The 14,660-nt window shown below is 40.1% G+C and overlaps 1 protein-coding gene and 1 long non-coding RNA gene across 3 annotated transcripts; both read left to right on the forward strand.

Moving 5' to 3' along the window:
• The first annotated feature begins 1,381 nt into the window (after nt 1–1,381).
• LOC145421104 (uncharacterized) lies at nt 1,382–3,129 on the forward strand. Its single transcript, XR_013902396.1, has 2 exons — nt 1,382–1,526; nt 2,139–3,129. It is a non-coding gene; the product is annotated as an uncharacterized LOC145421104 (long non-coding RNA).
• A 3,789-nt stretch (nt 3,130–6,918) lies between these two features.
• LOC113021212 (ephrin-B2a-like) lies at nt 6,919–14,516 on the forward strand. 2 transcript variants are annotated; one of them, XM_080292343.1, is made up of 5 exons: nt 6,919–7,285; nt 7,934–8,217; nt 9,400–9,492; nt 12,669–12,776; nt 13,677–14,516. In XM_080292343.1, the coding sequence occupies exons 1-5, from the start codon at nt 6,924–6,926 to the stop codon at nt 14,027–14,029; spliced, it is 1,200 nt and encodes a 399-aa protein (XP_080148469.1). In that variant the 5' UTR covers nt 6,919–6,923; the 3' UTR covers nt 14,030–14,516. The 2 variants fall into 2 exon arrangements, with proteins under 2 accessions (XP_080148469.1, XP_026021507.1); XM_026165722.2 differs by having other exon boundaries at nt 6,921–7,285; nt 12,669–12,785.
• The last annotated feature ends 144 nt before the right edge of the window (nt 14,517–14,660 follow it).

Below are 14,660 nucleotides of genomic sequence, written 5' to 3' on the forward strand. Positions count from 1 at the left end.
GTGTGTGGGATAGCAAAAGAGTTTGAGATATGAAAGAGCTGGCAGCAATGCACTCAGTGAAAGGGACAACAGAAAGTGATTGTTCACACTGGTACCTGCATTCTTGGATAGACTGGAGCTGAAATAGGACAGGTGTTACAACTTACGGCTGCCCAAATCTGATTGTGTTGTACACCAGCAGGTGTAAGTCTGTGCTAAAAATGAACCGTAATGTTGAAGATGTAACTAAAACAGTTAACGTCCAAGAATGTTGGTGTTTTTACCATGCTTACGTCATGTTTCCACTGCCTAATTATAGCATGTAATTTCACCAGTGGCAGTTTATAAAGAGATAAAAAGAAACAGAACTGAGTTCATCTTATTGGTGTGGCCATGGCAGTCCCATTTTCTCATGTTGTCCCTTGGGAAAATTTATTTTCAACGTCTCCTGTAGTGACAGCATGAAGTCAACATTTAGGGTTTTTTTTTTTTTTTTTAGTAACTTACATCAGGGCCCCAGTGATGAAATCAAAAGGCCGCCAGCACTGGGAAATGTAAAATTCATGGTTCACAGATGATGAATGGTGATTTCTTTTCTTTTTTTTTGCCTTTTCCCTACCATTCCACTCAGTTGATGATTGTGATCTTAAGGGAAGTTCCACCACAGTTATTGAAAGGATTCCTTTAAACTTGTTTTCATGAGTTCCTTTTAGGTAAATTTTAAAGATCATATGACTTCTTTTTCTGTTTTTCTTTCCTTTCTTTTTCTTTTTTTAAAGCGTCACTTGTGAAGTAACTGGCAGCTGTTAGCATGCTAACATAATGAACAGAGCTGCTTGTCAGTCTATTAGCATACAGTTAGCTCTTTAGCACTGTACACTGCCCCTAGCACAAAGTATAGACACTCTGAAAAAGTGAGTAAAGTTACCTCAAACCAGACATAAAGAGCCCTAAAAAAGGTATTCGAGAACATGAAATAAATAATTATTGGTTTTTACCCCAACTGCTATCAGCTTCAGTTTAATTTTTCTAGGAAAAAAAAATCACCAATTATTTCGGTGTCCTTATTCAACCTCTTCAGGTTTGTGACTCAAATATGTATTTAAATTTAGACTGAAGAAGGTAAAACTGCCATCATGCTTGTGTTAGCCTTTACTGCTATCCTCACAGTGCACATAATAATAAGTAAATGCTTGAAATCCTAAAAAAAAAAAATATATCGACACATATTCATCCAATGTAGGCAGCATTTACATAACAGATAAATGGCAACTTTCAGAAAAGTATTATGTGATTCTCTTGTCTTTTAATAGTCATACTCATAGCAAAGGGGATTTTACATGAGTCATGCATACCTATAAAAGTCAAGAATACCCACTAGTTGGTTTACACTTACACAAGAGCAAACAAGCGAGACAGACAGAGGGGAGGAAAGGAAACTGAGGAGAGCGAAGAGCTAAGCGAGGAAGGACAAAGAGAGAAACTGAGAGAGAGAGAGAGAGAGAGAGACCGGTTGCTGAGGAAGTGTTTTGTCATTGCTGAGACAGGTCAGTAGCTTCATAACTACCACTATAACAAACACACACACACAAACTTACACTTGCTTCCTGTTAACCAAGATTAGTATCTTGATTCTTAACCAAAGTCAACATAACAGCACCTGCTACATCCTGTTGCTGCTCGCGGTGTCTCTGGGGAGTTACGGCAGATACATAACTTTACTTCCAGCTGTGCCACACCTGGTCTTTTAAAGCCCAGTTCAGGTACAGACAAAGAATTTAGAGGGTCACACACATGAGTTTATGACATTTAGTTCAATTTAACTGAATGTCAAACTTAAGAGGGGAAAAGAGCTCAGTGTTGAGGGCAATGATCAGTTTATATGTTTGATTTCCAACTAATGGAGTAAGAATAATCAGAATTGAACAATCAGCACAGTCCTTCTGCCTTAAAGCCTCATTTTGAAGTATTTTTTAATTATGAGAGAGAATGAGAAAGAACGTAAAGCAGATCGTCTTAAATCTTTAAAATTTGCAGCTAAAATCGAGATTTCCACAAAGTCACAGTGTTGTGCCGCTTTGTAGCTTCTGTAGTGAAGGAAACATTGCAGCTGGAGTGTATAAATGCTCTCTAATCAGACTGTCTGTCACCCCCTGCAGGACACCTTCAACACTGCCGACATTGAGGTAAGCATGGGAGTAAAGCACGGGAGCCTTCAAGCATGGTCCCAGGTTGAGGTTAATGCTAATCGTGATAGGGGTTGTTCTTATTAACAGACACCTAACATGTTAGCATTAGCTTCACTTTGGGAGATCTCACAGGACAAAAAAAGCTGAAGGCCACTGCTACGACGAAAAAGAGGAGTCATCATGACACTGAGGAATATGACGCATCTGCAGGCGCAGAGCGAAGCTGCAGGGGAATAACCGTTCAGTCAAGCACATGCTCTTTGTCACTGGCTGTAATTTAAGCTGTCTAGATGGTTATAACTCCAGGGTTGTCAGTTTGGTGCCCGTTGGGAGCATTTTGTGCAGCGGTGCAGCGACACCTGCAAGGAAATATGAAATAGCTGCAGTTCCTGTTGTATTACATATGAAGTAGTGCAGAAAGAAAAAGACCAAATTCTCTAATCACAATTCTCTGTTTTTGCATCTGGCTCATCGAATCTTTGAGGAACCCACAATTTCTTTAAATTCTGCCTTGGCACAACGTTACATCTGAGTTTAAAGAGTCAGTGCTCTTCTCTGCTTCTCTGACTTTTAGCCTAACACCTTAATGTTTCCAGTGAGTCCTGTTGAGCTCTCCACAAAACTACCAACTAAAAGAATAATTTCCACCTTACTACTTTGCTGTTACAGTGTATTTACAGGTGCATGGATGCAGTAAAAAGTGGAAAAAGTACAATTTTAAAATGTGAGCATTACAGATGAATCAGCTCTGCTAGAGATGACAGCGGTTAAAGAGAAAGAGGAAGCCAGTTTCTCATCAAGCAAACTAAACGGTTAAAGGTTCAATTTTATATTTCTGTTGATTTCACAGATCAGCTGAGAAATCCCGAAAATTTTGCTAACACGGACTGTAAATAGCTTAAGCTGTGTTGTGTATTTACTCTAAGTTGCATGACAAGAAAATAAAACCAATTACAAAGCATGTGAGACTTGTGTGCCTTAAATTTGTTTCAGGAAAAGGAAAAGTTGGACTTGTATGAATTGAATGTTTACATGAGAGAGAGAAAAAACATTTCAGAGTCTGCTTTCTCATGTTGAGGCTTAAATGAATTATAAATATGAAAGATGCTGCCTGTACTTTGAACACTTACAGCCCAGTCATGTCCCGACAGAGATGCAGACATCTCCGGGCAGTTCAGCCGTCACTTGTGGCGCTTCATAGCTGTGACAGAAGTCCTGTGTAATCTTTGTCATTAGCGCGGGCTCTCTTGAAAATCTTGAAAATCAGAGGATTAGAGTCTCGGGTGCAGAACGTACAGATGACTTTAAAGAAGATCCACCATGTGCACGATTTCTTGTACTCATTTGCATGAGGTTCTGTAGAAATACATCTGTTTTAGCAGTTCGTGGTCATCTTTATGTCCTGACCTCGTTAAAGTCTGCGCGTCCTGGATACAGCAGGTTCATTCGAGGTGATAGTGTGAGTCACAGCTTTCACTCCTTTACCCTTTCTACTCGTCACCACATCAGTGTTTCCCCTGAACCGCAACGTTCATGATCCTTCAAACCAGTACTTTCTTGTCCTGAGGTTCATTCTGCAAATAGTCCACTGAGAAGAATAGAAACTTGATTGTAGGATAAATGTCATTCTCTCGGTAGGACTTGCATAACTGACTTTTTTTTGTTAAAGAAAGAGAAAAACTCCCCGATTTGTGTGTGGATGTTAGGAAGGGCGGTGGCTGAGATCTTCTCTGCTGGTGCTAAAGGGCTTTACCATTAATGTGCCGACCAAGCCGGAGTTTCACTTCTGCCGCACCACAGTCCACATGCTCGCAGAGATGTGGACATCAACAGCCAGTCACCAACAATTATGCTGCAATGCCATGTTAGACACACGGAAAGACTCGATGACAAGTTAAGAATGACACATTTTGCTTTTCATCCTAACTTCTAATTGCCTGAGAGGTCTCCGGCTGGCTGCCCTCTTTGTTTAACGTGGTCACTGTCATGATACGTTGTGTGGCAGGCAGGGGAAGGACCCAAGATGCAGGTTCACAGACACGGAGATAAACTCAAAAAACACAGCTTTATTGCTGGCCACGGGAAGCAATACAGAATAAACTAAAACTGGGAAAACTAACGCATGAACTGTACAAGGAACCGAACCACGGGGAGAATTACACACAACATGAGGGAGAACGCGACGCCGAACAGAGGAAGACGCAGACAGAAATACACAGAGGGTTAACGAGGAAAGTGGGAACACACGGGGAACACAGGTGACACAGATAACCATAACGAGACAGGGCGGGGTGAACATAACGCTGACGGGTACAGGCACAGAGGTTCAGACAGGAGGAGAGAGAGCACGGGAAGAACGCAGACATAACGGGCTAGGGAAAACATAGAATAAAGCACAAAGAGAGACGAGGGCTCATAAATACACAGAGGGGCACACAGGGGGTAAGAGTCACGAAGGGAAAACACATGAGGAACAACGTAACAGATCAACCCAGGAAGCATGGCCTAAATAAAGAACAAAATACAAAAATACATGAAAACTAAGAATACTGGGCCCACATGGCCCAGGACCATGACAGTCACAGGTTCAAACACTCACAGGTCAGATGAAACCGACCGCTAAGTCTCTCTGAGTGCAGAGATGTCTTCAACTATGAACTCAGAGCAAGGCAACAAGTAAAACACACAAACAGAACGGGGTTTTTCCTGCCTCAGAACAGCTTCTGCTCTACATATGGTTAATTATAATGGTAATAAGAAGGCGTCTCTGTTAACTTAGTTAAAAGGAGTTTATGCGTTATCCTGGTATTTTTGGCTTTTTTCTAAACAAAATAAATTGTTTTAAACTTGAGTAAATTAAAGCCCACTGTAAAAAAAAGTACAGGTTGAAGAATATTTATGTCACAGTCCTGGTAATTTTCCTTTGGCAAAAGGCCAAAACCCTCTTTGATGTGTGTGTTTAGATAAGTCAATAACGATGTCTGGTTTAGCAGACTTGGAGAAGCTCTGAGGTTAAACGAATACATTTCAGGTAAGAATAGATCATCACTGAAACAATTTGGTCATCAAAAACAGTCATTAGTTTGGTCCACTCTGTGGATTTCCCTCATTTGCATCACTTCTCGCTCGCTGCAGAGTACTGTGGCCGTCTGTGTGTTAACTTTTCATTAAGATGTGCAACACTGTTCCCCTAGAACAACTGTTCTATAGAACCGGGTGTATTTCTATTTCTTTCTCCAGGACTGCACCGAACGAGCAGCCCAACAACAAGAAAATAATTTGAGCGCTTCCATTTTTTCTTTGAAGCTTTTGTTAAAAAAATAGATATGGAGTAGTGCAAATTGCACAAATAAATAATATGTACACTATAAATCTAAGAAACACAGCTGCATGAAGATATAATACAAACATATGTTTGTCATGCAGATGTGACCGTGAGAAGTGGCAAAAGATGCAGATCTGTGAAGATTCTGAGATCAAAAGCGGTCGTCTACATACACAATGTTACAACATTAGGATAATCACAAGAAGTCATAGCCTGTGCCTCAAACACAAAACACACATTTTATAACATGCAACAGAAGAAACACGCCACACACTTACCATCAGACACTGAGTTTTAACGGACCAATGATTTTTCTTTCTTCTTTTTGCTTTCCAGGGACTTTTTCCTCTCAGTGTTCATAGCAAACAATGCCAGGTTATCACTGCTGTTTCTAGAGGACTAAGGACACAAGACAAACTGCACTAGGGCTTATTGGTGTGACAGGATGTGTCACAAATATTCACACCAGTTTTTACAAGCCTACAAAAAAGCATCTTCTGCTCCCGTCCTCTGAGGCTTCCTAAGGGACAGGAGCTCATGAGAGCTGGTGATGGACCCTCATTTAGTCTAGTGGAGCTCTACAAACACATTAAGTCTGTATAAGTAGGTTCCTAAAGCTAAGAACCCAACAATCATTCTGTGACTGACTGACAGGAAGCACACATCATGTCACAAGATCAACACAAGCTACGCCCCCCTGGCCAATCAACAGTATGATAATCTAATTAATTAATTAAACAGCGTTTATTATTATTATTATTATTATTATTAGTATAGAATATTAATGTATCCATCTGCTAATTATTATTACCATTATAATTAATATGCTACCCCAGATTCCTCATGGCCTGTGACGTAAACACATAGCAGGCCACAGAAGGTGGAGTAAAAAAATTAAATTAAAATATTAAAATAAAATGTAAAAAAGCTTTAATTAAATGTAGATCTCCTGAAATAGTGACAAATAGTCAATCATACAAGACACAAATATGTTTCTAAAAAAAACTAACGCTACACACTAAACGCTACAGGTGACGTCCTTATAATATACAAATGAGTTCCAAACCGTTTTACAGCTGGTTTAGACCCTTAATATTTCCCAAACCCACTTTCGAGAAGAAGAAGAAGAAAAAACAGATAAAGATCTGTGGTTACTATGAAACTTCTAGCTTCTGAGAAAAGTAAGCGCAATAATTTCTGGATTTTTTATTATTATTATTTAATCGTCTGGAAAACAGCCAGACTTGGATTTCCCCCAAATGTGTTGAACACGCTTTTAAAAATGCGCTTGTTTTATGGCTCGTGCATGTAACGCAATGTACAGTATGTTAATGTGAAAAAAATAAATAAATAAAAATTCACCAATCGATGTGCCCACCAGCCCCGGCTTTCTCTTACGCACGAGCCCGTATGGGCGGACTGGTCAGCTGATGGCTTTAAACGCTGCACACTCTCTCTGTCCTCAATACACGGATCTCGTCACACGAATAATTTTCCAGCCAATTACGCACAATGTGGAACATTTCAAACAGCCGCAGGAGGAAAACTCGCAACTTGGTGGGATTTCATTCGGGAACGTGTCCTTTGCGCGCACCTGGAGCAACCGGAGACATGCAGGGACAGCAAATTGTAGCCGGTTTATGATACCGAGCCTCCGTGTAGCCAGTCTCCGATTTCTTCCTGGGATGGGGAGCAGCGCATGGAGCTGCGGTGCCCTGTTCCTGCTGGCCATCGTTTGCTCATGCCGTGCCATCACTCTGGAGTCTATCCACTGGAGCAGCTCCAATGCCAAGTAAGTGGAGGAATCAGTTTTGCGATCAATACAACTTTCTGCTGTGGACTGACAGAAATCTGCTCAGTGACATTTTCCAGAAGTGATTTATAATGACTGAGAAGTAACTGATAACACAGAAGCACCGAACACTGCCAGGCTCCAGCTCTTCTCCTGTGCCAATTGAAACTAAACAGAATGATTTGTATTAATTAATGACTTTTTATCTTCGCCATGTTATTAGCTGGTGATGAAACCAATGCATTTCTGCATGTGCTCTTCAGATATTTACATAACACAAAAAAATCCCCTGAAGCGATGGAATTGGGGAGCTTTAAAAAAATAGCTCCAGGGATTACTGTAGACTAATATTCTGTTGATCCAGTTCATGATTGATCACCTAATCTTTTTTCCTTTATGACTGCGCTGTTTGTTTTTGGTTTGTTCCTCAGTCTAAACAAGCAACTGGTCTGATGTGAACAAATGAAAACCTGCAAGATCTTGTCGAAACGCTCTTATCACTGAAGTTAAAATGTGGCCACTTTATTATCCATCAAGTTCAAGCTGAGAATTGCATAAAGTGAAGATGCTCCAGTCTCTGCCGGTTTAAGAGGATTTTTATGTTTGTTTTTTTTTTTTAAAGTGTTGTGTTTCTCTCTTTTATCACAGGTTTACTCCAGGTCAGGGTCTCATTCTGTATCCACAGATAGGGGACAAGATGGACATTGTGTGCCCCAGGGCAGATGCTTCCTCTGGGGGAAAGGAGGAGTTCTACAGAGTCTTCCTGGTCTCGCGAAGTCAGCTGGAGAGCTGCACCATTGACCAGACTGACACGCCTCTGCTGAACTGCGACAAACCAAACCGTGATGTAAAGTTCACGTTCAAGTTTCAGGAATTCAGCCCCAACTTGTGGGGTCTGGAGTTCCTCAAGGGGAAGGACTATTACATAACCTGTGAGTGTTTTTTTGTGTCTGAAGCCATGGCTGCCAAACGTGTGGCACACGTTCTAATTAAACTCAGTATGATGGGGAAAAGCAGCTGGTTCCTACAGGTGGAACAGCCTTTAAATCCAGGCTAGAAGCTGATTCCTTTTTCCTTCCCCTGCCCTCTCTCCTTCTCTCTCTCTGGGTAAAGAGGACACCATCATCCTTGGCTCCCTCTCAATTTGTCAGTTTGCGTGAGAATCAAAGTAAAAAAAAAACAACCCCGCACACACACAAAAAAACGTGGCCTCGTTATTGGACTGCCGTCGGTTAAACCAGCATCTTAAGAGGCAAGTGATGCATGAGATAGAGAGCAAGTCTGACCATGTAGCCTCACCCACCTCGCCACGCTCTGACAGCACACTTCGCTCTGGCAGGCCTGTGTGATTCCAAGGGCTTACATGCCCCAAATCACAGAAGGCTTTTACAGCATCAGGCAGATTTGATGGGAGCTTACATGGCAACGTGGCTTGTAGCCTGCGAGATGTTGTTATCTGACCTAAATGCTGCTAACAAGTATGTGTGTGAATGACAGGGGTGAGTGAGAGTTCCTGGTGTGTGTGTGTGTGTGTGTGTCTCATGCGAGTGTTGGTTATTGATTCAAAAGGATAGCTGCTAAAATATTCTCCATTCGTCTCATTTCCCGTGTTGCATTTTGAGATGCAATGCTTAGTCAGTTCACTGGTTAGTACATTCAGCAACATCACACTCAATTTCCAGTTTGCTGGCTTCACCTAACTGCAACTAATGCAACCATGCTGCAACAAATCCTCTCACTCTGTTCAGGTTTTCTTCAAGATGTTTTGGAGGTTAAGTATTTTGGGAGCAATTCAGCTTTTTTTTTGTTTTTGTTTTTTTAAAGAATATACACTAAAAAAATAAGTATCTTTTTGGTTCAGCCCTCACAGCATTTTCTGTAGCTTCTGTGGTGTTTTCACATGTGTGATTATCTGCTGTTTATAACATCACAGCTTGTGCTATGTGTGGCATTTTGTTGCATAAGTGATGCAACTTTTGGCAACTGACCCAACTTGTCTGCAAAGGAGTCGTCGCGTAATTATGCATTCCCTGATAATCGTTTATGATTTACACGAAACTTGGGGAAGGGAAGAAAAAAGTGTTTAATTTTTGCCTCCTCCCTGTGTTTATCAGCCACCTCCACGGGCTTCCTGCAGGGTCTGGATAACACTAATGGAGGGGTGTGCAGGACCAAATCCATGAAGCTGGTGCTGAGAGTCGGCCAGAGTAAGAGCTTTGCTTTCACGTGTCTGTGCCGGCGCATGTGTGGATGACATGAACACACACACAAACATATACATACACATGTAGTTATCTGACAGATAGAACCAGCTGTTTATTTCAGGTCATATTTAAAGCAATAATATCATCTCCAGACTTGAATTACTGAGTGGTCACATAATCCTGTGATCATCCATCAATTCTCTTGAAGAGAGATTTCTGTCATGAATTATTCCAAATCCTTAATTTAAGCCAGCACTAGCAGCTTAAAGCCGGTATTATCATGCATGTGATCATTTGAGACTGCCGTGGTATTTATTTTATTTATTTTTTGTCATATTAACATCACAATAACTGGTTTAATTTGAGGATGCATCATTCTTTAAAACACAACAGGCACACAGGTGTACGCTACCTGTCGACACACTATTTATCAATTTTCAAGCCATACTCTCTAAATGAAGAAACTAGTGTTTATAGTGTGCTTGTTTGCTTCTTTAACTCCACATAATCACAGAAACATGACAGCTGCTGTTTCTGTGTGTTTTTCCAGAAACTTTAAAAGCTAAATAAATGAAAGGCCTAAAAAATAAATATTATTTTTTTGACCTCTGAAATGTGAAGTGGTATCTACATAAATAATTCAGGAGTTTGAGTTGGAGATGAAAAAAAAATAAAAAAAATCAGCATTTCGTGCATTTCTCCACTGATCATAACTGGAAATATGGGGCTGTTCTCCCGCTGTGTTTACTGGTGTAAACACATCTTTTTTTTTACAGCGACAGCAAATATTAATAAGTTCAATTTTTAGGTGTTATCGAGTTTTAATTTCTGCATATATTAAAAGTCACGACGAGTCGTTGGAAGCGTCAGATTTTGAGTTATACGTTGTGCTTTTTAAATTGAACGTTTAATCGTGTTGTCATATTTTTTACGTTCACAGTAAATGTGCTGGCAGGAAATTTGAACATCAGTGATGAATGAATGAGACACTGAAGTGAAGCTTTAATGACTGCTGTTCAAACTAAGCTAACTAACACTCAAATGTGCATGTAGTCCCAGTTAAGGTATAACATTTCATTTTTACTTTAGTATTTATTTTTATGTTTGAGCAAAGATCACAATATTTCTTTCCTGTATTTAGACGTTAAACTGTCACTTTTTTATGTTGGTATGTGGAAGCTTCTTTCTGCCACTTAATAAAAAAGAAACTTTTAAAAAACTTCAACGTACCAACTCAAACATCTGAGAAAAACCTTGAAATTTCAAGTTACAGAGTTAAACTTTTGAGATGAGAACTAAAATGTTTGACTTTAGGATGTTCTTTTTTTTCCAAATGTTCTTTCCCCCAGTGGCAGAAACAAGCTTCCATACTTTTAATTTTTTTTGTTAAACCCAGTTCATTTGAAGGCTTGCACATTATCCCATAAATTGCCAAATTTAAAATTAAGAACTATACTTTTTGAAGGCTGAGAAACCTGAGAGGTTATTGGTGAAAGACTAGTTTAGTTCCTTTTTAATAATATAAATTACTAATAAAGCAATGCAGATATTAAGAAAGAGTCCTTTATAAACCTTTTTCACACTATTTTAAGAAGAAAAAGTAGACAAATCCTTGTTGCTATTGACCATGATGAAAGGTTTGCTCTAAACACGGAGCCCTGAATAATGTGATGTGTAACAAAGAAAAATGTGTGCTTTGTAATCTGACAAAGGCAGTCCACATTCAAGGTTGCCTATCATTACTACCAATGGTGAAACGAAATGGATTTATTAAGTATTGCTCAGCCTGATATCTACTTCTGTTTTTTTCTTCCTCTTTAGTAGATGATCCACTTTATCTCCAGTCCATTAATGACTTCAGCATCTCTGAAGTTTATTTAATTAATGCTAAAAGTGTAATTTAATGTAAGATGTAACCAATGCAAACTGAGCTGTGTGATGGCGTTATCTCCTTTCCTTTCACAAAGAGTTGGTTCTGGGTAGGCTTAAAGACAAAACCAGGTGACTATGGCGATCATTCATGGGGAGTTTATGAGAAAACTAAGATAGAAAGATCTCATTGTTATGGTTTCCTGGGACGACACTGAAGTGTTTTAATTCTCTGAGTAATGAAGAGTAAATCAGGAGGAACCCTGATTGAAGTTTAAAGCAGAAGTAGGACTTTTTAACAGTGCTTTGTTTTTTAGAGGAAAGAAAGGTGTAGGTTCAGATCCGCTGTCTCTTGTTGCCTCTCGCAACTCTTAACAGCTGGGATTGGCTCCAGCGACCCTGACTTAGATAAGTGGAAGAGCGTGGAGCCAACATCCTAATAGTAACTTGTAAGGATGGCGGCCCCAATACATAAGTGGCTGAAACTTCTCAAAAGTATATTTAAGTACTTGATTGAATGGATTTAGTTACTTCTCACTGACAGAGAGTATCATAAAGGGAAATATAACCAATTAAAAACAAGACGGGGTTTCTTTTGATTACTTAATTGTTCTCATTTAATTCTATATTCTCAGACTTGATCACATTTCTAATGAACCACAGAGGAAAATCCGTAACTGTGAAACAGCTGGTCTTTTTCCAGAAAAGTCCCCCTGGAAAAACCAGAGGGAATTTTTTTTAAAATGGCTCCATCTGATAAATTAAGGGCAAACCTGTACCACCGACCCTTACAGTGTATTGATCTAGAGGCTCTGTAGCGTTGCTACTGTGGTTTGGGTCTCCCTCAGCACCTTTATCCTCCAAAAAAAGAGTTTTTGAAAAATCCTCCAGCAGAGTTTCACAGAAAAGCCAGAGCATTAAAGTTTTTCCGGCAACATCTTAGTAAGACACTTTAGGCTGTTTTTCTTCCTTTAATTTGTCACTCATATGTATATGTTATGTGTGAGTGGGTGGGGAAAAAAGGAGAACATGTTAGTGATGCTTTTCCTGTCAAGAAAAAAAAAAAGAAAATCGCAGCTGTGACACAAAACCCAGCTTTCTGTGGTCTGGCTGCGTTGAGAAAAAAACAAGTTTCGCTCTTTGTCTTGTGATTCAATTTTATCTGAATGACTGTTGATCCGAAATCAATAAACAAATAGAAAGAAATTAGCTCTTTATTTAGATTCTGAATGAACCAATAAATCTCATTACAGTAACCTGGAAGGTGTGAGGTTTGCAGCTTATATCAGTCTGTGTGGTTTTTATTCCAGACTCTTCAGATCCACCTTCAACACTTCAGGAGTCCCCCACCAGATTCCCACCTACACGACCAAAGTCCAAGGCCAAGGACGCCTCCACGAAAGAAGAGGATATAAAAAGTAAAGCTGGTATGAAGACAAACCAAAAATACAGCCTGGGGAATCATGTACAGCAGTATCATGGGCATTTCTAGCACACAGGAGCAGACTGTGCAAGCCTTACCTTTACCTGCCCTTTCAGTTACCTTCCTTTTGTGCATTAATGTTGAGTTTCCCACACATATCAAAAGAACCCAATAATGTTCACAGATTTTTAATTAACCATTAAGTCTGTTTGCAATTTCTACCCCAGGACTCTTGTGTTCGCTTCAGCCCTCATGGGACAAAACTCTTCTGTAGGGCAGCTTCAGCAACACTGCTGAACAAATTGCAGTTTATTGAATACATTTTTATGCTCTCAGTAGTAAATAACTAACAATAAAACAACATTAGAAAGTGATTATAGTCTTTTTAGCTCATAAAAAAGCAAAATGAAGGCAACATTTAAACTACATATTGGCTCTTGATTGAAATATTTGAGTTGATTTGTGTAATTTGTTGTCGCTAACAACGATCGGTAGAAACCAAACTCATCAACCCTTAGAAGACTGGATTTGAAATTGTCTGAGCAGCCTTTTTATTCTGCTCTGACCCACTTCGTGATCATCGTGTGACTCCGCAGACAGACAGAAGAATAAAACAATGCTGCAAACTGTTCATCACAATGACATTTCACTGAGTCCTCCAGTTTGCACTCAAACCTCAAGTGATCATGAGTCTGTCGTGTGCCAAAAAAAGGGCCTGTGTTTTCTAACAGGGTGACACTTAAGATGAAGCATATTCTCTTGTGTCCAGCTTCAGCTGAGATTTTTCACGCTAACATGTGCTGATCAGGCCGTGCCGGGGCATTAAGTGAGTGAAGTTGTTTTTAAACCTTTGTGTCTCTTGCCCCTTAAATTTTCTTTTTCTATCTTCTGACAGATGTGGGCTCGGAGACAGGACTCTTCACGTGGGTTGTCTCTGGCTGTGTGGTCCTGCTCGTGGTCATCATAGTTCTGTTGGCTGTGTTGTGGAGGCACCGTCACCGTCGCTGCGTCCCAGATGGGCAGCAGTCCGCCTCCGTGTCCCTCAACACTTTGGGCGTGCCGAAACGGGACAGCATCAGCAGCGACAACAACGGCTCGGACCGCAGCGACGTCGTCTTTCCTCTGCGGGCTTCCGACAGCATGATCTGCCGTCACTTTGAGCGCGTGAGCAGTGACTACGGGCCCCCTGTGTACATAGTTCAGGAGATAATGCCCCAGAGTCCCACCAACATCTACTACAAAGTCTAATGCTTGCTGCTCTGATGACACTTCTCTGCTGATATGAGGGTAATCATGAATCTCAGTTACTGAGGACAATCTGAGAGCTGTGCGCGGTCCAAAAAAAAAAAAACAGATAAAGAGCGAGAGCTCCTCAGTGAAGTGACAAGACAATCAGACAGCAAACTGGGGTCTTAACATATCATTGGTAGTTGTATCCAGTTTGTTTTTTGTCAGATATGCTTGGAAATGGGGGAGGGATGTATTTATAAGAAATTCTTTATTACTGCCACCAACACGTGGCAGCTTTAGATGTACAGTAAATGTGTATTTAATATTAATTTATTGATGAATTGGTTTAAGGAAAAGTGGGGAAAAAGCTTAAAAACTGCACTGCAGAGCATTAAATTCATGAGCACTTTGAGGTTTTTCACAGCCGAGATGTGTTGACTTTGTTTGAAACGAAATGAAAGTCATGATTTTGTGGATTTTATTAAAATGAAAGTGTTTCAAGGGACTCCTCACCCAGTCTTTGTGATCTGTTTCTACTTAAGGATTCAATCACGTGTGAACATCAGTTTAAAGGGAAAAGGTGTTTAACTTACTTTTAGGACACCGTAAAATAAAGTAAGTGTCTTCAGTTTCCCAAAGGTGAAGTGTT

Source organism: Astatotilapia calliptera, chromosome 1 (assembly GCF_964374335.1).
Source record: "Astatotilapia calliptera chromosome 1, fAstCal68.1, whole genome shotgun sequence".
Lineage (NCBI taxonomy): Eukaryota > Metazoa > Chordata > Actinopteri > Cichliformes > Cichlidae > Astatotilapia > Astatotilapia calliptera.